This window comes from Hyla sarda, chromosome 5 (genome assembly GCF_029499605.1).
Source record: "Hyla sarda isolate aHylSar1 chromosome 5, aHylSar1.hap1, whole genome shotgun sequence".
NCBI classification, from domain to species: domain Eukaryota; kingdom Metazoa; phylum Chordata; class Amphibia; order Anura; family Hylidae; genus Hyla; species Hyla sarda.
The window spans coordinates 248,790,439-248,816,603 of NC_079193.1; the positions used below are offsets into that span (position 1 = coordinate 248,790,439).

General features: G+C 40.7%; 1 protein-coding gene across 2 annotated transcripts in view; it reads left to right on the forward strand.

The window, feature by feature from the left end:
* RTTN (rotatin) overlaps positions 1 to 26,165 on the forward strand; it is a 259,753-nt gene that overhangs the window by 122,173 nt on the left and 111,415 nt on the right. For both annotated transcript variants that reach the window (XR_008844181.1, XM_056521457.1), the window contains exons 26-29: positions 1,778 to 2,017; positions 3,836 to 3,980; positions 6,886 to 7,040; positions 24,481 to 24,700. Coding sequence is in view for 1 of the 2 variants with exons in the window: in XM_056521457.1 (XP_056377432.1) it covers positions 1,778 to 2,017; positions 3,836 to 3,980; positions 6,886 to 7,040; positions 24,481 to 24,700 (760 nt within the window). In the remaining variant the exon portion in view is untranslated. The remainder of the gene's footprint in view (positions 1 to 1,777; positions 2,018 to 3,835; positions 3,981 to 6,885; positions 7,041 to 24,480; positions 24,701 to 26,165) is intronic.

A 26,165-nucleotide genomic window follows, 5' to 3' on the forward strand; every position in this document is an offset into this window, starting at 1 on the left:
CGCCCCAAACCCAAGAGCACCAGTACAAGACATCCTTTGTGACTCCACAACCACCATTTTCAGTCTGTTCTACCACAGCCCTATTTGCTTTTGCACCTTCACAAAAAAACAAAAAAAAAACTTTTGTACTTGGATGATGATCACACGTGTGCTGAGGCAGCATCTAAAGCTAAGGGGGTGGTAGATACATGTAAGGCCGGGTTCACACTGCAGAATATCCGCATGGAAAATCTCTGTGGGGAAATTCTGCAGACTAAGGGCGTCGGCATGACATAGACGACAAAGCATTCCATGCGGAGTGAATAGACTTGTTTGTTCTTTCTGCGGACAGCGGAATAGGCATTTCCGCGCTAGCCATGTGCACAGCGCAGCTGAATCCCATTGAATTTAATGGGACTTTGCTGCTCTGGAGTCTCCGTGCGGAATTACACATGGAAATTCTGCCATGTGTACATAACCTAAGGCTGAAATGGAGTATGTGTTCTCGGCATTAATAATAATAATAATAATAATTAATATATATAGTGGTAAAGTGGACTGAAATGTGGTGGATGAGGTTTATATTTCGCCCGGTTTCCTCAGCCAGGCACAATAAAAAAAAATCCAGAAGGTTATATGCTGCTTTAGCAGAGTATAGTCTGCTAGGGCTCTCTTGTTTAAGTTACATGGGCTGGATTTCCTGGACTGGAGGAATGGTTGGAAGTGGGAGTGTTCCAGTCCACACCCCTAGTCCACTATGGGTTTCCCTAATCCAAGGTGTTCTCAAGTGATGCTTTCTGTGCTGATTGCTAGGGAGAAAGCCCTATAGTAAAGGGCTGTTCGGGTTTAAGTGCTGGAGAGACTGAGATGAGAAGCAGCCACAGCCAGAACTGCATCTCCAATCTACCAGGTCTGAACCTTCCTCTATGGACATTTTGTGAGTTTGCTCTGGGCCAGACATTAGGCCCACAGTAGGATAGTGCGGTACCCTGATGTTTAGTTAGAGCCGGATAGGTTTAGGTTTTGTTGTTTTGTGGCCACTGTGCTTTGTGCCTAAAATCATTTAAATATCCTCTTGGACGTTTGAAACCGGTCAGCTGTGTGAATACTGTCATTGCCGACTCCACTGTGTGAGCTGTTCCTTACAGTATACAAACATACATACAAATTTTGATTTGGATCTGGCCATGAAGGGTGGAAACATCCCCATCCATAAATGGGTTAATGGACTATTCTTCTTCTTATTATTATTGAATTAGACACAAAATTCTTCATAGTGGGCACAGTTAGTGAGTGACCGGCTTCCATCCACACAGCCATATTTATTTGAGCCAAGTTATTTAAGAAAATTCTGCCCGTCTACAAGCTACCGCCTGAGGGAGCTCACTGCTTAGGGATTCAGGTGGGGTTCTCATGTTGAGATAGATGTTGGATAGAAAAGAACACTATACTACTCTTTTTGATCATCAAAAAAAAGGAAAACTTTTTACTCTTGCTTCAATATTTTTGTCTAAACAAAAGACTAAAGAAAATTCTTTGGAAGAGCGAGAATAAGTTGTACTTTTACCTGCAATATGCCACCATAAAATTTGGGCTGTACAGATGTATACCAGGCCGGCTCGCCTAACGATAAGGCATGTCCTTGTTTAGCTGGCTTATGTTCCAGTATTTAGCTTGTGATTAGATATCAGTATGGCAAACAGCTACTTGTGTCAGCTAGATTCTTTATTGCTGTACCTGTGTATAGAACATTTCACTCTGTGACTGTTTTCTTTTTTTCTTCTTTTCCTCTCCCAAGTTTTTCAGATACATTAAAGTTATCCCCAGAAGAAGTCCTGACATTGAGAATGACACACTCAACTAGTGGACTGCAAGATTGCCTGAGCTATATCATTCAGGCTGTGTCTCATGGGGACGTCCGTTCTGCTGTTGCTAGGATGAATTTTTATCTCCTAAATGACAGACTGGTTCTAAACTGCCTCACTGACTATAACATGTCTTCCTTGAAGTATTTGCCTTGGCATACTGCATTAAGCAGGTGAGACCCGCCGCACCATTTCTAATACCTGCTTCCTCTGCATAACATATGCACACACACGTGTGATGATAGAAGTGCCTGGTGCAAGCAGCTTTTTACTTTCCACAGTGTTTATTTAGGCATTCAGGAATCATAAATATTTCTTTTGAGTGAAGCATTCACTTGGGGGCATTGAATTTCTGCAGGAAAACCTTATGCTACAATTACTACTGGTTATAATGCTTATGTACACTGTATATATGTGTGTGTCTGTGTGTTTATTTGCATGCACACACATCCATAATCCAGAACATCTGATGATCTTGAATCGGTTTCCAGTAAAGAACTAAAATATAACAAGACCAGAGGGAACATTGAGCAGAGAATCATTGTTATGAATCCCGTGAGTATTGTAACACCGGCTGTTGGCTGTCCGGGCATGCTGGCAGGTGTAGTTTTGCACACTGGTGTAGATGAATCGATTCCATTTACATGATTATTCCATTTAAAAATGACAAGCATTTCATACACAAAGTATAATAAAACTTTTCAACATACAATAAATAAGCTTTATTTACAGAACAGACACCACAATGCTTTGCCAGATCTGTCATACAATGGATACCATTGGTGCCCAATGAACCTCATAGACTTGTGTTTTCATCTGTTGGATTCTGTTGTGGTTTTTGTCAGTGGACAGCATCTCTAATTGTTCTGTGATTTAGATAGCAGGTATACCTGCATACCTATGTGGTTCTACAAATATCTAGCATATATACCTTCTTTGTGTTTGCATCCATCTGTATAACAATGAAGCAGCTTACATGACCTTTATCTAAATGTTCATTTATAGTATCCAGGTAAACAAACCAAACATATATCTAATTTTTTTTACTTAAAGGAGAAGTCTCCAGAGGATAGGGAATACGTTTTAGATTTGGCGGGGGGTCAGACCGCTGGATCCCCCCGCGATCTCCCGTACAGGGCCCCAGCTCTCCCTCGGAGCGGCCCGTCACGACCCATGCATGAAGGGGCTGCCACTCCTCGTCCATATGTCTCTATGGAAGAGCCGTTTGACTACCTTCGGCTGCATTTCCGGTAAAAGCCAGGGCCCCGTACAAGAGATCGTGAGAGGTCCCAGCTGTCGGAACAACCCCCCCCCCTCCTGTTGTGCACACGACGTTATGTTGAATTACAGCACAAGTGTGGAGTAGCACTGTGCTAACACAGCATTAAAAGCTCTAACATAGGCATTGCAGACCCCTGACAACATGTTTCTGACTGTTGCCAACTGTCTTAAAAAGTGATATATCGCCTTAAAGGCAGGAAATAAGCCGCAGGAAGATGCACACTTTTTCTAGGCAGATTTCAAGTGGCAATTGTGCTTTAAACACTAGAACAAAAAAATAATCGTGTAGAAATCCTGCAGATAACATTCAGGATAATCTGCTGATCTGTTCAGTCCTTAGCTAGTGCTTCACTAAGGGGGCAGGGCTTAATGATCACTTTCTGTCCTGCTGCAAACATGGCAGAGAATTGAAATCCCTTCAACAAGTTATCTTCCAGCCAGACACATAAATGTGGCATGGTTGATCTCCTGGGAAGCACAGTGAAGATTTCTTCTTATATTTCTCATTGTTAATTGTAATGAAACAAAATTGGATCAAAGCAGGTTATGAGATGAAAGTAGAAGGAGCCGGGTCACTTTGTTTTTATTTTGTGTGCTTTTTCGGATTTTAGTATTCCTTTAAGAACATAAATGCAGGCTTTAGTTTGCTGTCAAAGTTTTCTTTGCCCCAAGCAGAAGAAAGGTTAATGTTTGTTCTTCTTCCTCTGTAGGTTTTTGCTGGTTCAACCAGCATGTGCTGAAGATGAAAAGCTACTGGCAGATGTGATGAGCTTCCTAAACAAGATCCTGAGAGAACAGAGTAGAAGCTCAGACTTGCAGGATCTCCAATGGATACTAGAGATGCTACTTAAACAAGTAAGAACAGTACCTTAGAGTATTGCAATTGCCACTTCTGACAGATGATACAGCATTAACATCCATGGCCAATAAAGATAATTTAGCTGTAAAAGAGTATACATTTATTTTGTTCACCTGCCAATGGAATTCTGATGGGAGCACTGAATCTGTCTCACACAGTGCTCCGGGTCTCAATAAACCAGCAAATACTGCAGCAGGAGTGACATTGTATGATAATCAGAAAACATTATTATTTGCTTGCCGGCTCACAGAGTCATTCATCCTGAGGATTCCTGCTGATCTTACTATGTCTCGCATTTATGGGCTCATACAGGACTGGGAAATTTGACTTTTGTCATTGCTGTTTACATTCTCTCTGTCTCTCATCTAAATATTACTGACTCATTGTCTGCTCCTCTTTCCAAAGGTTAAAGTCAGTTTAGTAATGTACTTTATGACCACTTACGGATGAATTCCCTATATATTTTTCTTGTAAAGCGATTTCAGGGGCATTTAATTGAATTCTGTTTTCACATCTACTTACGGACATTGCAGCAAGATAGGAGTGTTCTGCATGAGAGGTCTGCAGGATGATTACCACTGCAGGGCTGGCTAAGCACTGTAAGCTATTAAAACCTGTTGGTAAATGAAAGTTGCATTTGACTTAATGCATTGCAGTCACTTGCAATAGCCACTCGTTCACATGGACACTTGAATTATCTAGGTTTAAATGGTTTTCCTTTCTCTCTTATAAAATTATGTAAAGGAAGTGAAAAAAACTGTACCCCTCAGCCTGTTGCATCTACTTTACACAAATAGACAGAGATCTACAGGGGTTGGACGAAATAACTGGAAGACTATCTTTACAATTTCCTGACACACCTGCCATTTCGGTTAACATTCTCTGCTAGTCCGATATCACTGTGGATGGACTTTACTATTTGTGCTATTGTGAAAATCAGTTTGTTTTAGGGGAGTGACCTGTCAGACCTGACAGAGTTCCACATGGCAATGATTGTTGGTGCCTTCCTGGCATTGGCATCTGTGTCCCAAATTGGTAAGTTAATGGGTATGTCGATTCTCTACCGTTTCCTTAATCGCATCTCAGTTCGGAAAGACCATGTAAACATCTGCAGACAGAAGTAGCTGTGGTTGAAGGTCAGTTTGACACAAGGGACAGAAGAGCATTTTGTTGAATTGTAGCCCAAAAAACAATCTTTTTTTCAGCACATGCTGGTTTCCTTTATTTTAACTGTGTATTTTTTTTTATTTTTTTTAAGCATTGACTTTCGACCACAGCTGCTTCTGTTGGCAGATGTTTTGCCAGTCTTTGCATGTAATGCAATGTAATCAGGAAATAGGTAGACTGCAGCACACCCAGAAACTTGGGTCAAAAAGCCCCTACCAAGCACGCATTAACAGTTTTTCCACTTTAGAACTCTGTCTGGTCTGACACATCATATCATCATGTTCCTTAACCAAATTAACTTTGTTACTTGTGCTGTTATGAAAATCAGTTTGTCAACAGTGATACTGTATAATATACATGAATGACAAGAAAGAGACTTTAGGTTTGTTTTACAGTATGTCTAACCCTGTATAAAATCCAGTTTTTAAAAGCCGGTTTTCACCTAGTGTTAAGACTATGATATGATTCTACTGAAACACTGCACTATTTATTTATTTTTGCTGCTAATGCCAGACTGAAAATGAGTAGAGGTCCCCATTAATGTAAGGCTGCATTCACACCACGTTTTGTACATACGGGTGCCGGATCCGGGGGGATGGGTAAAAAGGGGCGCTCCCTTACCCCAGCCGGATCAGCCCGTGACTCAATTTACTTTAATGATCCGACCGGAGTCAAACGGTGACTCCGGTTGGCTGAGTTTTGACCCGTATGCGGTTTTGGACCGGACCTAAAACCATAGTATACTACGGTTTTATGTCCGGTCAGGAAACTGACTCCGGTCAGCTCAGTTTTGACCAGTATGCACAGTTTGACTCCGGTCGGATCATTAAAGTAAATGGAGTCACGGGCTGATCCGGCTGGGGTACGGGAGTGCCCGGTTTGCCCCTCCCTCCGCCGGATCCGGCACCCGTATGTACAAAACCTGGTGTGAATGCACCCTAAGCTGCAGGCAGCATGTTATAGAGCAGGATTTTCTGCATATATTGGTGTATAGTTTGGAGTGAAAAAATTCTACGCAATCTATAATGTATTCATTACATTTCTGCTTATTATAGGCTTAGGAGTCCAGTGGATGGTGTTATGCATGATTGACAGCACTACCTGTCCAAGTAGACATACAGAAATAGCTGTGACTATTCTCACAAAACCCTATCCTTATCTACATAGCAAATCCTGCACATTACACTACATGTTTAATACGACAGGTTCCTTAGTGTATGTTATAACATGCGCTAGTAGCAGCTAAACTGAACTCAGTCACAGCACTATAATTAGCCAAAAAAAAATTGCATAAAAAAGTTCTCTTTTTCTAACCTGACTGTATCTTCTCAATTATAATGAAGTTCTAGAGGATGATAGATCGGATTAATGATGTATTGCCTACAAGCTAATGATGAATACATTGTAGCACTTAGAGCTCTGAAGCTTCAAGCATTTCACAGAGTTTGGCTGCAGAAATGATATTTTGGTTTATGCAAAGTAATTTGTTTACTGTTATTGATGTTATTACATTGTAACGAAAATGCAAAAAGTAGAAGCATATGTGTTTCTCTTTTATGGTTACATCATGGATTTGGTAATTTGTGAGAACAGGTTGCAAATGTCACCTTGGAATCCACTGTTCTGGGCTATTTATTTTATTTTCGCATAAAAAGACCACTCATGTCAATCACAACTTTCCAGCGTTACGCAATACCAAGGCGCTCAAAGTTAATTTTAATGTTACTTTTTTAGAGTCCAAGTCCACTACTAGATCTAATCATCCAGAAAGAGCAAACGGCCAAAAAGGACTTGGACGATACACAAGCAGCTGTGAGGCAGCATCTGCAGAAAGAGCTGATGGGGTTTTTTAACACGCTAATGCTCTGTTTAACTTCAGTTACTGATCGGTAAGTGCCAACTTGCATTTTAAATCCATATTTTGAATACGCCGGATTAGTCACACAGGGCTTTCAGGACATTTGACTCTTGTGTTGATTTATGAACCATTAAGATTTGAACATTTTCTTTGCTTACTTGTTTGTTTTTCGCCAAGCAGTAAATTAGGAACGTTTCCTTTTTATGTGTAAGTTTAGTCAACCTTGCATCTCCCTTTTTTAATCCTTATGTACCAATTATGAGGCTTGGAAATATAATGATGCTCATTAGACCAAGTAAATGGGAAAACACGCTCTCTTTCTCTCTGATCCAGACTCCTTATTTCAGCGCCCATACCTGTTCATATTAACTTTGATCAGCTCTCTGGACATATCTATGTTAGTTAATAATTGTCATCCTCATACTTTGACAATTCTAGAAAAAATGTTTTATAACTTTGCATTGTTTGATTCCTCTGTTATTCCTCCTAGAAATATGTGTGAATAAATTGACATTGGGGTATTACGAGTACAGTACTGCCAGTTTTAGACTGTAGGAAACTCCTTTTGACATATGGAATTGTATCATCCAATTGTTGATTTGTTCATAAACCTATAATAGGAGTCACAGAAGAAACACATTTTTTCTCAACACGAGTCATGCGAAAAAAATCTTTTCAAATTTTTATTTCATGGAAAATACAAGTGTTTACTAAAACAAGACAAATCAGTAGAGCTGATAGGTCAGCTATGTTCTGCATCAAATCTCCGATGGAGGGGGCTCCATTGCAGAATCAGTTTTATCAGCTGGACTTAAAGGGATACTCCATTTAAAAAAAAAAATTTTATCAACTGGTGCCAAAAAGTTTAAACAGATTTGTAAATTACTTCTACTTAAAAATCTTAATCCTTCCAGTACTTTATCAGCTGCTGTATGATGCACAGGAAGTTCTTTTCTCTTTGAATTTCCTTTCTGTCTGACCACAGTGCTCTCTGCTGACACCTCTGTCCATGTCAGGAACTGTCCAGTGCAGGATAGGTTTTCTATGGGGATTTTTCTTACTCTGGACAGTTCCTAAAATGGACAGAGGTATAAGCAGAGAGCACTGTGGTCAGACAGAAAGGAAATTCAAAAAGAAAAGAACTTCCTGTGCATCGTACATCAGCTGATAAGTACTGGGAGGATGAAGTTTTTTTTATAGAAGTAATTTACAAATCTGTTTAACTTTCTGGCACCAGTTGATAAAAAAAAAATGTTTTCCAGTGGAGTACCCCTTTAAACACTGCTTTAATTGCTGCATTTCTGTGAACATTATGGCAAAAACAAAGATATCCAAAGAATACATATACACTCTAGTTTATTTATGTTTGAAAAAATTGGTGAAGATTTTACTTATTTCCTGGGGCAGATATTTTTGTGATATGTGAGGTTTTATGTTTTTTTTTTTTTTGTATGAAGTAACTAAGGTTTTATCCTTCCTTCCCTCCCTCCTCCTCTCCCTTCCTTCTCTCCCTCACACCTGGAAGTGCTGTTGTACAAGTCCTCTCAGTTTAATTTTGTCTCTGACCATTCCCAGCATTCCATGCAGCCAGAGACAATACATCGCAAGTCACATGGTCTCCAGGTGGTGTGGCTATGCTGCAGTGGGTAGCAGGGTGCAAGGCATTTACTGAAGTAATGCTATCCATCCACCCACTGCAGCATAGCCAAACCCCATGAAAACAGCTTTCATCAAAGCCAAATAGAATTGGGAAAATTCCCTTTTTAACAACTTTATTTTGAGGAAAAATTGTGTAGCTTTGTTCAGTGACGGAACAAATAGGGCAAATAGAATGATGGCCTTTTATAGGTTACTGACTTTAATATGAAATTGAATGTTCACCCTAAAAACAACCAGGCTAACTATAGCTCCCTTTTCCTCATTGCTTTTCCCATTACCATATGGACATTTTATTATTGATTCACAAAGTAAGAAAAGGGTTTTGGAGTTGTTGAAGTGGGACATCTCTGCCCTCTTGGAAGTAGCAGGACGAGCAGGGAACTGGATGGTGTCACACCGGGAGCAGCCATAATAAAATATTTAAATGTAACTACCCAATTACCCCGGTTAAAAGGAAATTATCATGAGATTCATGCTGCTCAGATCATGGTCTGCATAAAACTTGTGCAGGCATTGCGATCCTGTCACACTATAAATTACACTGAGAGGCTTGAGCGTCGCACTGCTGGGAAGAGACGCTTCACTCTAGCCGGTCGAGAGGCGAGCAGGGGCGGTTTCTAACAGCATTTTAGGTTGAGCAGCATAAAATTGATGACAGGTTCCCTTTAATGCTCCCCATAGGTGCAAGTGTCCTGCCAAAAAAAAGTGTTCTTCATAACCACAAAAAAATATAAAAAGTACAAACCTGATGTAGGGGCATCCCATGCATTCAGCACCCTGTGCACATACAGATTTAGCGAGCTTTCACATGATCTATTAGCCCAACAGGACAACTTACTTAGGGTGAGTTCACACATTAAATGAGAATTCCGATTAAACTAAACTGATCCCCCATCCACAGGATAGTGGATAAGTAGCTGATTTGGGGGGTCCGAGCCCTGGGACCCCCTGTGATCTCCGGGACGGGACCCCGGCTCTCGCAAAGAAGAGTACGTGTCATCTACTGGTAGACTGCACGCCCTCCATTCATTTCTGTGAGATCACCAATGATTCCCAAGTGCTGTACTTGGGTCTTTTCGGCGCTCCCATAGAAATGTATGGGCGCCGGGTCCCGATGATCGCGGGGGGTCTAAGCGCTCGGACCCCTGCGATCAGCTAATTATCCCCTATCCTGTGGATAGGGGAGAAGTTTGTTTTTACAGGATGTCTCCTTTTAAGGTTTTTAATTGCAATTATTGACTACAAAGCCAAGATCAGATCATAAATGGATGACGCGTATAAAGGAAAGCTTTAAGCGTTCTCCTATTTTCACATCCATTCCTGGCTTTGTAATCAATTTAATTAAATACCTGAACATGTGAATGCAACTTTAGCGAGCTGTCCTAACTTATTAACGTGATTTGTACCTCGTTACAACCTTCCTACAGACTAAGTCCACTTTGGCACCATAACATAGCTTTTTATTAGCACACCGGGGATAGTGTTAAAATGTGGTGTGGCTAAATCGGTATGTTGCTATATTCCTGCAATACCAATCTCTGAAACAAAAATAGGTAACAGCATTCAGTTGATTGTTGTGCATGTTTGTGGCTGCTGGTCACCTTTAGGTCCTCTAGGTCACCTTAACCCTTTAAGGACTGAGCTCATTTGGGCCTTAAGGACTCAGACAATTATATTTTTACGTCTTCATTTTTTCTTCCTTGCCTTCAAAAAATCATAACTTTTTTTATATTTTCATCCACAGACTAGTATGAGGGCTTGTTTTTTACGCGACAAGTTGTCTGTTGTAATGCCATCACTCACTTTACCATAAAATGTATGGCGCAACCAAAAAAATACTATTTGTGTGGGGAAATTAAAAAGAAAACCGCAATTTTGCAAATTTTGGAAGGTTTTGTTTTCACGACGTACAATTTACGGTCAAATGACGTGTGTTCTTTATTCTTTGGGTCAATGCAATTAAAATGATACCCATGATAACATACTTTTCTATTACTGTTGCGCTTAAAAAAAAAATCGCAAACTGTTTAACCAAATTAGTATGTTTAAAATCCCCCTATTTTGAAGACCTATAGCTTTTTCATTTTTCCCTATAAGCAGCGGGCTAATTTTTAACGCTATGATCTGTACTTTTTGATACCATATTTGCTTATATAAAACTTAATTTTTTGGGGAATAAAATGTTATAAAAAAAGGAGCTATTTTAGACTTTTTTTTTTCTTTAACGTTCACGCCGTTCACCGTACGGTATCATTTAACATTTTATTTTAATAGTTGGGATATTTAAGCATGCGGCGATACCAAATATGTATACAAAATATTTTTACACTTTATGGGGCTGAAATAGGGAAAATGGGACAATTTACGTTTTTATTGGGGGAGGGGGTTTTTCACATTTTTTTTTACTTTTTATGTTTTTACTTTTTTTGCTTTTATTTTTACACTTTAATAGTCCCCATAGGGGACTATTTATAGCAATTATTCGATTGCTAATACTGTTCAGTGCTATGTATAGGACATAGCACTGATCAGTATTATCGGTCATCTTCTGCTCTGGTCTGCTCAATCGCAGACCAGAGCAGAAGACCCCGGGAGATGGCCGGAGCCAGGTGAGGGGAACTCCGGCCGCCATGCTGGATGATCGGATCGCCGCGGCAGCGCTGCGGGCGATCCGAACGTCCATTCAAAGTACTGCGATGCTGCAGATGCCGTGATCTGTATTGATCACGGCATCTGAGGGGTTAATGGCGGACAGCCGTGCGATCGTGGATTTACACCATTACGGGCGGGTCCCTGGCTGCTATCAGCAGCCGGGACATGCCGCGCATGACGTGAGCATCGCTCCGATGCTTGCGGTTATGCATAGGACGTGCAAGGATGTGGAAATCCAATCACCCGACGCCTGGGGCAAGTAGTTTTGGGCGCCGGGCAGGTGAATTGTTCATAGATTTAGCTCTGTATCGGGCTAGCAGGGGCAGACCGACTTCCCCCTTATTTTTCATTAGTGCAGTGCAGTCTGTCCTCCTTCACACAGAAATCCTCCCCAGCCCCGTGCAGTGCGTCCTCTCTCCCCTCCCCCCTGCTCTGTGTTTTCCCCGTGCAAACTTGCTGCCTCCCCGTGGTAGATTAGGTCCTGGGGAGACAGAGCAGGGGGAGGGGATGGAGCTGTGTACCGAGCTGTGTGCGGGGGATGTAGCTGTGTACCGAGCTGTGTGCGGGGGATGGAGCTGTGTACCGAGCTGTGTTTGTCCTCGCTCTCCCCCTGCTTCTTGTGTAATGTAAGAGCGGGGGTGTGAAGCTCAGGTGAGGAGGCCGAGCATGCAGGCGGTGGGAAGGGTGGTTGTATATGTATGTAATGTATCATTAGGGGGGGGTGTATCAGCGGCGGGTGTATGTATGATGTGAGTGTATGTGTGATGTGTGTATGATGTCTGTGTATATATGATGTGTGTATGTAATGTATGTATGATGTGTGCATATGTATGGTGTATATGTATGGTTTGCGTGTGTGTGTGTGATTGTCTGTGTGTGATGTGTATGATGGTGTGTGTGTGTATGTAATGTATGATATAGGGGCAGTGGCCGGTGTATGTATGATATGTGTATGTATGTTTTGTACAGGGGCGGACTGACAAGTGCTGCTGCCAGTTGTGCTATATAATTTTATTTATTTTTAGTGGCTTCTGGCCGCCCGCACTGAATTGCACCCCCAGAATCCCACCCCTTCATACTCACCCGCCAACCAAGAGCCCCACGGTTGCACGCAAACACGTCCGAACCAAAACTAAAACTCCCAGCATGTTGCACCGTAACCTAAACTGTAGAACTATAAAGTGTAACATGCTGGGAGTTGTAGTTTTGGTTCGGGTCAGCTGCAGAGCCATAAGGTGCATCAGGGCATGCTGGGTGTTGTAGTTACTAACTGCAATTTCCAGTATTCCTTGACACAGCCTATGGCTCTGCAGCTGACACAAACCAAAACTACAACTCCCAGTATGTTACACAATAACCTTAACTGTACTACTATACAGTGCAACATGCTGCAACACCCACACAACCATAGGCTGCATCAGGGCATGCTGGGTGTTGTAGTTATCTAGTAACTAAATGCAACTTGCAGCATTTTCTGACACATAAATTAGAGTAAATAAAAGGCATCACACAAACTGGAGAAGCAGAACCGCCCCCCCCCCCCCCCCCAGTAACACAGCGGTGTTCAGTGGTTTCCAATCAAAAGACTCCATATATAAGTCCCTATGAAGACTGAAAAATAGTGATTAAAATATTTTAAAAAGTGCGTATATATGTGAATGTGCATATATATCTGATAATAAATGGTTCCGATAAAAACTACAGATCCCGGCACATAAGATTACCCTCATACATCCCTGTATATGGAGAGATTGGAGTTATAGGGGTCAGATGGGGGGGGCTTGCCTCGGGTGTAAAAGGAGCTAGCTACAGCTCTCCCGCCGCTAATAGCCTAGCATGCTGCGATCACCGTGGCCGCTATTAAACCATTAGATCACCGCTGTCTAAGTTGACAGCAGTGTCTAAAGGGATCTTATATCCATTCCTGGTGGTCTAGTGGGGTGGATCGTACTATTTTGGTTGAAATTATCCATCTACCAGGACAAGGGGTACTCCACAGAAAAACTTTCTGTTGCCAGGAAGTTAAACATTTTTGTAAATTACTTCTATTAAAAAAAAATCTTAACCCTTCCAGTACTTATCAGCTGCTGTATGATTCACAGGAAGTTCTTTACTTTTTGAATTTATTTTCTGTCTGACCACAGTGATCTCTGCTGACACCTCTGTCCATTTTAGGAACTGTCCAGAGCAGGATTGGTTTTCTATGGGGATTTGCTCCTACTCTGGACAGTTCCTAAAATGGACAGAGGTGTTAGCAGAGAGCACTGTGGTCAGACAGAAAATAAATTCAAAAGTAAAGAACTTCCTGTGGATCATAACAGCAGCTGATAAGTACTGGAAGATTTTTTGATAGAAGAAGATTTTTTGATAGAAGTAATTTACAAATCTGTTTAACTTTCTGGCACCAGTTGATTTAGAATTTTTTTTTTTTCCAGGGGAGTACCCCTTTAAATTACCCTTTAAGCAGATGTAGAGCAGGGTTTACCAAACTGCTTCTAAAACCTGAAATGTATGAATAAGTTTAAAAAGAAATAATAATAATAAAAAATTACAAAAATAAAAAAAATGTCTGACAATAATTTATAATCGCAAATACAAATATGTTTACATGTGGTCGCATTACTATTAGTTAGGCTCCTTTCACACTAGTGATTTTTCCGTTATTGAAGTTCCGTCGCATGTTCCGTCACGATTTTTGGCAAAAACCTGCCGTTACAAAACCCCTGACGGCCGAGACTGAATCGCATTACAGCCTATGGGATTTTGTAACTGCCCGTTTGCACCCGTATATGTCCGTAATTCATTACGGGCGTTATATAGTGACGGGACATCATGGCGGAAAAATTACTGCATGCATATACGGGTGCAAATGGCCAGTTACAAAATCCCATAGGCTGCAATGTGATTCAGTAACGGAAAAATCACTAGTGTGAAAGGAGCCTAACAGGTAAGATCACATTTTAGGAGCTAGTTATTCCTTGGTACAGAATGTCATATATTTAAACATTTATTCTGTGATTTTATAGAGTTTTGCTCTATTACATAATTAAGCCAATTATATTTTATCTAAATATTTTTTGTATTTTTTCTTTGTTATATATTTTCCTATTAATGTTATGCAGATGTTGTTGTTGTTGTTGTTGTTGTTAATAAGCTATTCCATGTAGTATAATGCAGATCACTTTTTTCTTTCTCTGCCCGGCATTGTTCATAATTCAGTACACTGTACTAATTTTGTATGAGATGATAAACGGAAAAACTTTATTAGGGAAGAAGAACTAATTGTTGGTTATTACACTGGAAAATAATTAATCCTCTTAACTTTAATAGTTGAATGCATGCTGCTAAGGAGTCTAAGACATATCTGTTTCTGCACTGCAATATTGGCTGAAAGCAAATCTAATGATAAAATGGCTTCCATGAGATGCCGGCTGTTCTCATTTTCACTTCATTCTTAATAGGATTTTTCATGGTTGATATGTTTTCTAATGGTAATTAACCTTTAATGAATGCGGTATAAAAAAATTAAGTTCTGTCTATCCACACAGAACTTAGAAGGTTCATTACCCGTTTTATTTTCTCTGTCTTCACTTAGGAAGCCTAGATATGTAAAGTATGTACGTTACTATTGATGATAGCAGAAGTTCTGTTTTATTTTGGTCTCCGTTTAAAGGCTACATTCTGGTCCTCCTCCTAGCTGACATAGGATATAGTTTTAGTATGTATTGTAGGGCTGCAAGGATTAATCAATATTCTAGAATATAGTCCTTGATGAATCGAGCGCCGATTAGTTTTTAAGCAAAATATTAGTTACAAATGATAGAACAACGGCGTTATGACATATGTAACTCATATTTTGGGTCAGCAGGCAGCACTGCGCTCCGCCCACTTCCTGGCCAACTCCTAGTGCGGGAATATGAAGTTACAGTGCTGTGATGTCCTATTCTCTGCCAGAAAAATCAGTGCCAGCTTATCAGAAATCACTATGAAATCACTGCACAGTAACTTCATATTCCCCGCTGGGAGCCAGCCGGCCAGAGAGGGGGCCGCAGTGCCACCCACACCTCCCTGTAAGGTACAGAGGTGTAGGTGTAGTTAGGACATAATGTGATATAAGAGAAGGCCATTTTCCTTACTTTACTGGTCCCGCATGATTGACATACAGGGCTCCATGCTGGGAGTGGGCTATAGCAAGGAGGAGGCATGCCGCTTCGAGAGCCGACCAGCCCCTCTGACTGTTGACAATCATTGCAAGACAGCTTGAATATAACTTCACAAACCTTGGGCAAAATAAGTAAAAGTACCTTCTCTTAGATTGCATTATGCCCTGATGGTGCCTGCTTTGCTTTAAATTCTAAGTCAGTACATTTAAATTTTTATTAAACCCCCCCAAAAAATAAACTTTATTGGTCACTTTGCAGTTTTTCCTGCATTCATCGATTTAACCGATTAATTTAACGGCAACAAATAAATTGTGCAATTCATTGTTTGTTGCAGCCCTAATGTATTGTAAAAAGTTACAACAGTCATACTCCAACTGGATTCATACAGTCAGGCATCTTAACTTTGAGACCTGGTTGGTCGTATACCTATATGGTCAAAGTGACTCTGGTCTGCTCATTTGAGCTCCCTATACGTTTTTTTTGGCCGGACTGAAAACCGTAGCATACCACGGTTTTCAGTCCAGTCGGAAAACCGGATACTGGGCATTCAAATGATTGAGATGTGGGCCCGATCCAGCTGGGATACAGGAGCGCCCGGTTTTCACATTACCCAGCCGGATCCGGTCATCGTAACTACAAAACATATGTGATTGCAGCCTAAGGTGCATGGATATGGAGACGAAATCAACACAAACAAGTTTTGCAGTGTAGTAGGGTACATTCAGGGTCCTGAAAGAGGCCAGTGCCATTTGTTTAGTAAGTGCTACTGTAGTATCCAGAGGAATGCCAGATTGCAAACTTTCTCTAAAGAACATTGATCAGAGCAACACATGACCCACAGCTTGCATTATTTCTACAGTGCACACTGGTGCCATATCTTCCCAGGTTAGAGAAATGCACACAGCCAGACTAGTTGCAACCCCCATATGCAATACACTGCGTGTTGTCAGGGTATAAAGCAAAGTGCTTTATATGGAAAAAGAAGGATCAAATAAAAATATCAACAGGGTTGATCCTATGAGGTAGACATAAAAAAAAAAAAAAAAAAAAAAAAAAAAAAGAGTACATTTGCAGGTAATTTATGTTGTGCAATAGTAAAACCCACTACTAACAGTTAGATGAAATATAAAAATGATATATTCTATTACACAATATTAATACAGTTGAAATAATCAACCCAAAACCAAATAACAATATATATGTATGCAATACTCTGATTTGGCCACAAGATGGCTCTATACCAAACACTAATTACCCTATCACCTGGACAACACTAGAGGGCAGATGACTAACTGGTCATACAATATAACATGGGAGATGTATGAAATATAAAGACAATTCTCATACCAGATTATTGCTCTGACAATATAACCAATCTTAGATATTTGGTATTATAGTCCTCCCTATTACCTGGCTTGATATTAATTCCCCAGAATATGGATTCCAAGGCAGAGATTTTCATCTGAGTCAATTTAGATGCAATATTCGGTAATATGCATCTTTACCGAATAGCACTAAATTATGACGTAGCTCCTTTAACACTACGGCTCCGCAATAAAGCAAGGCACAACTAAATTTCAAGCAAGTTAATTTATCAATATTTCAGATATTAAAATCTATACATTACCAGATATCTAGGTTTTCGGCCTCCAAGGTAATGGAATGTTAGGAAGTTATTTTCTTATGATGAGCTCTGTGTCTTGTGATGAGATATTTTCTGATAGGTTCCCTGAGAGATATATATGCCCTCCTGACTTGGACACAGGTTTTTAACTTATTTTTTATCTGACCTCTCCACCCATAAGAAACATGATGTCATTCGGTGGGTGTGCCTATGTAGATTGGGACTTAGTTATTCCTAGGTTAACCACAGAGTGCAGTCTAGGATAAGAAATGGACAACTAGCTACTGTATTTATCAGGGTATACCACGCACCGGCCTATAACACGTACACTCATTTTACCAAGGATATTTGGGTAAAAAAAGTTTTTTACCTAAATATCCTTGGTAAAATGAGGGTGCGTGCGTGTGTGTGCATGAGTATACCCCGATACACGGTTTCTGACCCCGCAGAAGCCCCCAGGAAAGGCAGGGAGAGAGGCCGTCGCTGCCCGCTTCTCTCCCCCTGCCTTTCCTGGGGTCTAGAGCCTTGCTGCCGCCGCTTCTCTCCCCCTGGCTATCTGTGCTGCTGCCCGTTCTCTCCCCCTGACTATCGGTGCCGGCGCCCCATTGCCGGCGCCGATAGCAAGGGGGAGAGAAGCGGCGCCGGCAATGGGGCAGCGGCGCCGATAGCCAGGGGGAGAGAAGGGGCAGCGCCGTCCATTGCATAGCAACGACGCAGGGGACGCACACCGGAGGCCTGAAGCAGCGCGGACCCGACCCCGGCAACAGGTAATTATACAACCGGGGATGTGGGAGGCAATGGGTGCCGCTGCCCCTTCTCTTCCCCTGGCTATCGGCGCCGCTGCCCCATTGCCGGCACCGCTTCTCTCCCCCTGGCTATCGGCGCCGGCAATGGGGCAGCGACACCGATAGTCAGGGGGAGAGAACGGGCAGCAGCACCGATAGCCAGGGGGAGAGAAGGCCGGCAGCAGGGCTCTAGACCCCAGGATAGGCAGGGGCAGAGAAGCCATCAGCGACGGCAGGTCTCTGCACCTGCTAAGCCGCTGCAGTTCAATGATTTAAAGCGCCCGCTTTAAATCATTGAACTGCAGCGGCTTATCGGCGTATAACACGCAGGTGTTTTAGCCTAAAAAGTGCGTGTTATACGCCGATAAATACGGTATATTCACTACAATTGTAATATATATCATATGACCATATTATTTATGTCTCTGTCCAATTAGATAATTTCCACAGATTAATTTCTCAGTCATCTCAAATAGATGACTGGAAATATATGAATATTATGTATTAAAATAGAAAATCAAAAATGGAAGTTTTATCCACGTGTGTTCCATCTGGATGGCCAATATCTTATTGGATGCTACCATAAGAAATTATATGAAATATATTGTTTAGCTAAATCTGGCATAACTATCAGTTGTAATAGAAAACAATCTTGCTAATCGTATTAATATTACATTGATCATAGAAGAAGACCTTCATTTCACCCTTTTGCTGAGTTTATACATTCCATTGGTAGATTTGGGGAACACACTTTAAATAGCAAAACAAGTCTGCAAGGGAATTTTCAAAGCTCACAGTCCATAGGATAAGTGTTTTTAGGTCAAGCATGCACTTTAAATAACCTGTTAAAATACACACTGATGAGCTTTTTAAACAATAGTGGCTTATTTGTAAGCGCTTATATTGGGTCTCCAGACATCTGGACTAGGACTCTCCTTGTAAACAAGTTTTAGTATCTGTCTACCTTGGAACAGAAGGCAAAAAGGTGAAGCATTATAACCAGACCTGACAGAAAACAGGAAAATTCTGGCTTCAGAGCCATGATCTAGGAATTCTAGAAGCAAAATAAAATTTCTTGATTTATATTTATACTAATTATGGATGCGCCCAACAATGTCAACACCTTCTATAATAGCCAGTATCTGTAAACTTATTTTAATATTCAAATAATATAAAATCTTATAAAATAACGGAGTAAAACCAGCAGGCTGATAAGATTATTTCATTTGGCCAGTGAGTCAGTCTGATCTATTCTCTCCCGTTTTCTCCTTTAGTTGTTGCACCTTTACTTACTGCCAAATTGGACACACTAGATGTGGCATTTGATCAACAGGATCAGCCCATCTGTTCCAGTTATATAGAATTGTTACCTCAGATTGTGCACTGGGAGCTCGGTGTATATTATACTGTCACTAGGGGAACATGTCACTGGTGTAAGGTCACTGGAAAGGTTCTTTTAAAACCAATAATTCTTTTACACTCTGCAAGGCTTTGTACAGAATAAAGTAACGTATGACACCTATGTAATTTATGCTTTACAATTTGGCGGCTGCTTTGTTTGCTGCTGGAGAATGGTCTGGAATACAGATCTCTGTACATCACTAAACAGATGTGTTTCCATCTCTGCGTATCTGCTTCATGTTAGCCTTACATCAAGAATTGGCTGTTAATTTAGCAGTAAAATGACTGCCAGTGTTGTACAGGTTTGTGCTTTCTATCTCTGTGTCACACGGTGTCGTTTTCTCGACATAATTTTTAAGGCTTGTGATAAGCTATAGACTTTAAGAAACACTGCAGTTGTGATCACTGGTTAGTGACAGGCTGTCATTTAGAAAAGACATGAATGTATAGGGTCTCTTAATTTTCTGATATGACGTGTTAGACTTGAAAACTCTGTTGTGGTGCCATTCTTGTGGCACAGACACTTACATTTACAGGAAAACAATGCTTAAATGACACTTGGCTGTCGCAAACTAATGGGCAGAAGCTTGAAAAAGGTTGCACACAGCGTCTCTAACAGTTACATCATTTATTTGCTGACTTGAGGAATTCGTCCAGTACGCCAAATTGCTCACTGTTTAATGACTGACCCTTTCTGTCTATATGTAGAAAATTCCTCCTTTTGATTATAACATTTGCTCAAGACAGATGTATTCTTACAATGTGTTTTCTTAAAATGCTTTATTGAATACAGTGAAACATCTGAGAAGACCAAGCATAAATGCATTAAAAAGTGGTCTTCTGTTGGGGTGGTTTAGAAAAAATAAATAAATGGTTATTAGTGGGCTAAAAACCGGTCTCACATAAATCTGATCTAGATAAAGGAAGTGATCTTATGGAGAGGTTTCACTGTATTGTGGCGATGCCTTTCAGAATAAAGTAAATGGGTCACCATGCCTACCACCCAAAATCTACAATACTTGGAATTGATAGTTAAATCTTAAGAATATTTACCCATTATATGATGATACTACAGGGGTAGATTGCAACTAGAAAGAATGGCAGATTGGACTCTATAGTGCAACATACCAAAAATTAGCCATTCTCACACAATCATCTCAATGGGGGGTGGCTGCTCAGCATTATAATAATGCTCCAATAAAGATTACAGGAAATAAGTCCACTCTAGATCATGCTCAGAGCTTAAGTGTCAAAGAGGTAGTGCTGAGCCACAGGATATACACCACCTCCTTTCCTTAGCTCTCCCTGCCTTGGCTAATTGATGTGCACAGCTCATTGGTGGAAGATGAGCCCTGTATGTCAATCAAGACTTCACACCACCTTTTTGGCACCTTTCTAAAGGGAATCTATCAGTTTTAGCTCATTCTCAAAGCTAAAGTGTCATATACTTGATCGCTGAAGCCTTTTGATTACAATACATTTGACAGATTTCCCAACATGCAAACACACACAGTGCTACATTATTTTGAAGGGGTAGTCCAGTCTCAAACATTTATGGCATACCCACTGTACATGCCAAAATTGTCTGATAGATGCCAATCCCACCTAGACGACCTATATCCAATTTAATAACTATGCTCCCCAGACCCTTTTTAGTCTGCTTGCTACAGCCGGAGGTGGTCAAGAAGCTGTGAACACCACAGTTAACTGAGTGGCATTATTGAAAAGTGGAGTGGAAGCATTTACGAACTGCAGCAACTGAGCCAAGATGTGGTCGCAAAGTGCATAAATGTTGCCAATGTAGAAAATACGTCCAGCACAAGGATGCAGTATAAAAACGGGTATATTTGAGTTGAAGACAGGCTACAATACACAAAGTCTCTACACGAGACTTTGTGTATTGTAGCCTGTCTTCAACTCAATAAATATACTGGTGGATCCGCGCACAGAAGGTGTGGGATTACTGGGTGAGCGGTCCATTTCCTTTTCTATAAATGTGGCCAATGCTCTGCTTTATGCAAAGTTCCAAACCTCATCTGGCACAAAAACTGTGCGCTTGGAGCTACACTGCAGGTTTTCATATTCAAGCCTTATATTAACCCCTTCCCTACCCATGGCATACATATAGGTCATGGGTCTGGTGGGCAGACATGACTGGTGCCCGCGTCATGACCGGAGATGTCTGCTATTATCAGCAGCTGACATCTGCCGGTAATGACTGACTTCGGCGATCGCGCTGAGGCCCGTCATTCAACTGGTTTAATACCATGATCTATACAGATCACGGCATTTAAACACTAAATGCCGCTATTCCCTGGTGTCTAGTGGTCCCATAGCACCTCCCCCACCCCGCTTTGGATTGCTAGGGAAGCCCGATGTCTTACCTGCTCCTCGGCGTCTTCCTTGGCTCTGAGATTGCTTAGGGCTAACTTAGGCTTCTCTTGGCAATCGAGCACAGACTTCATAGATCAATGTAATGCAATAGCATTACACTGATCTATGTAAGCCATCTGATGATGGCTTATGATAGGCCCCTAGGGGGGCCAAAAAATGTGTATAAAAAAAAAATCCCTCCCCTAATAAAAAAAAAATCTAATCACCCCCCTTTTCCCATTTAAAAAAAAATAAAACAATGTACAAACAAAAAAATAAACACATTTGGTATCGCCGTGTGTGAACTATTAAATTATTATGCATGAGATACCAAGAAGAATGAAGAACGGGGTACTCACCCGGAACATATCCTGAGGAGGTGGTTGATCACCAAACGGGGTCTTCAGCAGGGAGGCGGAAGACTGAATGAGGGGAGCTCAGACGTTGGCCACGGTCCGTATAACGCCAATCTGCGCTTCGTCAGGCTGTACCTCCAGATAGCCTACCTGGTTTATTCACTCTCCATTTTCACTTAATCATAGTAAATCAGCAGTGTCATATCCAGTGGCAATTCATCATTCTCCTTTTTTCTGGTGTTCATATTATTAAATTATTATGATCCTGCATGGAGAACGCCCCAAAAAAAAAAAAAATCACGTTACATTACATCCCCCCCCCAATTTTTTTTTAATAAAACGTGATCAAAAAGCCAGAACTACATGAAAGTGGTACCGTTAAAAACTACAGCTCATGACGCAAAAAGCAATCCCTAAAACAGCTCTGTAGGTGGAAAAATAAAAAAAGTTATAGGGGTGAGAACATGGTAATTTTATTTATTTATTTTTTTTAATATATATTTCAGGGTTTCAAATAATTTTTTATTTTTTTTTTTAACATTAAAACAACACTAAAATTATACAAGTTTGGTATCATTGGAATTGTACTGACCCATATAATAAATATGGAATGTCAGATTTACCGTATTTTGAACTCCCAAAAAATTATTGCCATACAAAATTGTGCAATTCCAATTTTTACTTTGACCTGCATACAATTTTTTTCTGGCTTTGTAATACATGGTATGTTGTAACTTGTCACACAGAAAATAAACCCTATTACAACTTTGTCAGTCAAAAAAAAAAAAGTTAGGGATCTTAGAATGTAAGGAGGAAAAAAACATGAGCCTGAAATCAAAATTTGAAAAGTCATGAATCAGAGGGGGGAGCACCCCCTGGCAGTCTGATGGACCAGTCTGGGTTTGTGGAATGACAAAAGAACGAATGAATTTGGTGTGAAAGAACTTGACTGACCCGCACAGAGCCCTGACCTCAACCCCATCAAACACCATTGGGATGAACATGAACAGAATTGATGAGCCAGGCTTTACCACCAAACATCGATATTTGACCTTACAAATGCATTTACGGATGAATGGGCAAAAATGTACTCAAATTCCCAAATCTTGTGAAAAGTGTTTGCAGTAAAAGTGGTACTCCATTCCTAGACATCTTATCCCCTATACAAAGAATAGGCGATAAGATGTCTGACCGATTTTGTCTGTGGCACCCCAGACATCCGGTGCACGCAGGGAACTTTGCTCTGTGCCGGATGACTGGCGATGCGGGGCGGAGGCACTTGACTTCACGGTCATGCCCCGATTGTGACTTCACGGTCACGCCCCGATTGTGACTTCACGGCCATGCCCCCTTAATGCAAGCCTATGGGAGGGGGCGTGACTTCACTCCCATAGACTTGCACTGAGGGTGCGTGGCCGTGAAGTCACAAGCGGGGCGCAGCTGTCACGTCATAAGCCTCCGGCGCTGCACCTGACGCTCTAAACGAACTCCGGGTGCAGCAGAGAGATCTTTGGATAGGGGAGAAGATGTCTAGGGGCAGAGTACCCCTTTAAGGCCTCTTTTACATTGCCGTCGGACTGCAAGAACTATTTTTTTTTTTCTACGCTAAATTCCTTTTAAAATTACTGGATCACCGACAGACCCCATGCAAGTGAATAAGGTCTGTTGGGACCCGCTTGTAGTCTTTTGCATTTGACCCCTTTTGGGGTCAGATCGGCTCAAAAAAAAAAAAAGAGCAGATCGGACCCTCGGATGCAAACGGCAATGTGACGGTAGCCTAAAACAGCTTCCACTATTTTGTAAATGGAGCACCAACTCCATATTAAAGGGTTTATCGAGGAATTAAAAAAAAACTAGCAAAAATTTGACCCAAAATTTGCACCACACCTCAGGTCATGTGTGATATTACAACTTGGCTTCATTCTCCTTATTGGAACTGATTGGCAATACCACACACAACTTACAATTTTTTTTTTTTTAAGAAATAAGCACAGTTTTTTTTCTAATTTTCTGGATAACCCCCATCAATACATATGCATATATAATAGCCTGTCCTAAAAGCTAGGTGGCTTAATATGTACAGTGGGTGTCCCAATACTTTAATAAATGTAACTTTACTATACGGACTAAAGAACATCTAGAACCTTTCATCATTGCTAATAACTTCCCCTCAGTAGAAAGTCTTCAATCGATAACATGTAAATGTTTAACCAGTGCTTCTCTCAGGTCATTAAAAGTAAAACATTTTTTTTTTTATATATATGAAAAGTGGTAACATTTATTCATTCTGACAAGATAATGAGATGTTTCCATAGGTTACTTATATTTTTGGTATATAGAATTCTGCATAATATAATAGAAACCTTTTTAGGTACAAAAAGTAGTAAAATATCTGATTTTATGTGATGTTTTACTGTATTTATTTATTTTTTGTTATATATGCCATTTTATTCCTCAGGAAGTGTTTGGCTCTTGCTGGCTCCTTTCGAACGCAACTTTCCTTGCAATTGGTTCACTGCTTGAAGGTGTCAGATGCTCCCCATTTTTATGGACTTCCATCATTGGCAAGAACTCTGAAAGGAATGGTGCATTTGACATCAATGCCAGGTTGGAGCTCACATTGTCCATCAACTGAACCAATGTCAATCTGCGTGAAGGCATTAACCAGTCTTCTTGAGGTAAAGTCGTAAAAATAGTTTTACCTTTTGAAAAAGGTCTTTAACTATAACTATTTAGAATTTTTCAAAGCTTAAGGGTAGGGTCACATGTTCTATATCTTATTAATACAGGTTCTAGCATATAACGTGTGTGATCACCCCTTGCCTCTATGGCATACAGTCGGGGGCACACTAATTCCTGCATAGATACAAGAGAACTCATAATAACATGTACACAAAGGAAAAATCGAGTTCAAACAACTCCTTAATTAAAATCATGATTTTATTGAAACAATTTAAAAAACAATGTAAACAGACGCCAATAATTGGAGATGGGATTAAGGTTAGATTCCAGTACAAAAGAATAGGGCTACTGCCAGCTGCAATGGGCTAACATGTAATGTGGTGTAAAAAGTAATCAATATGGTATCTCAGTCTCTAGGAGAACTGCACTGCACATAAATTATTACTACTAAAGTGCTCTATATACGGTATTTATAATATACACTGACCACAATTGTGGGTATTATTGAATATAAATTAGTGCAAACAAGTACCAAAGTAAGTTGCAACCCAAATGTGCATATACATACAAAGATAAAATATTGCGCAATAATAGTATGACAAATAGTGGCACAAGCACTTCTCTATGGATCCATGCAGACTGCAGAGAGACAGACTGGTCAAATTAAGTGCATATGGTAAACTTACCCATATTAAGCTGCAGAGCCCTGACCCCTACGATCGTTTCGGTTTCCCTTTATCAAGAGGTACTGCTGAATAACACCGCACCGCGATCTTTATAGTGCTCGCTATTACTTACAATTAATTACAGCTGTGGATGATTCGTTCGGCGCATGCGATAGTAGTCTTCCGGATGTAAACAGCCGCCCCACTTCCGGCGTCCACACCGCTATGTGCATGCCCGAAAGCAGTAAGCTTCCGGACACGCGCACTACGGCCACGGTCACGTCGGAGGGCGGTATCTAGGATATCGACATGCCGCGCATGCGCACTGAACCAACACAGCCGTACGAAATACTCAGTGCAAACATCTGCATGAATCCATGGGACAGACTTAACAATAGTATACAAGTAAGGACATATATGGATTAAATAGACCCAGTGCAATATTAACCCAATGCTTAAATAAATCGTGCTATATTATAAGTGCATATCAAGATAACATATAACAAAAGGAAAAAATTATTATATAAATATAACATATTACAAGAATGAAATAAAGTGCTGTGCATACAGTGCAAATATATATGTATATCATGTCAGTATTAATTACTGGCAAATCCCCATAAAACAGTATGATTAAAGTGCATATTAATTTACAATGTAACCCAATTACCCAATATATAAAAATACAAATCCTTTGTATTTTTATATATTGGGTAATTGGATGCGCCGAACGAATCATCCACAGCTGTAATTAATTGTAAGTAATAGCGAGCACTATAAAGATCGTGGTGCGGTG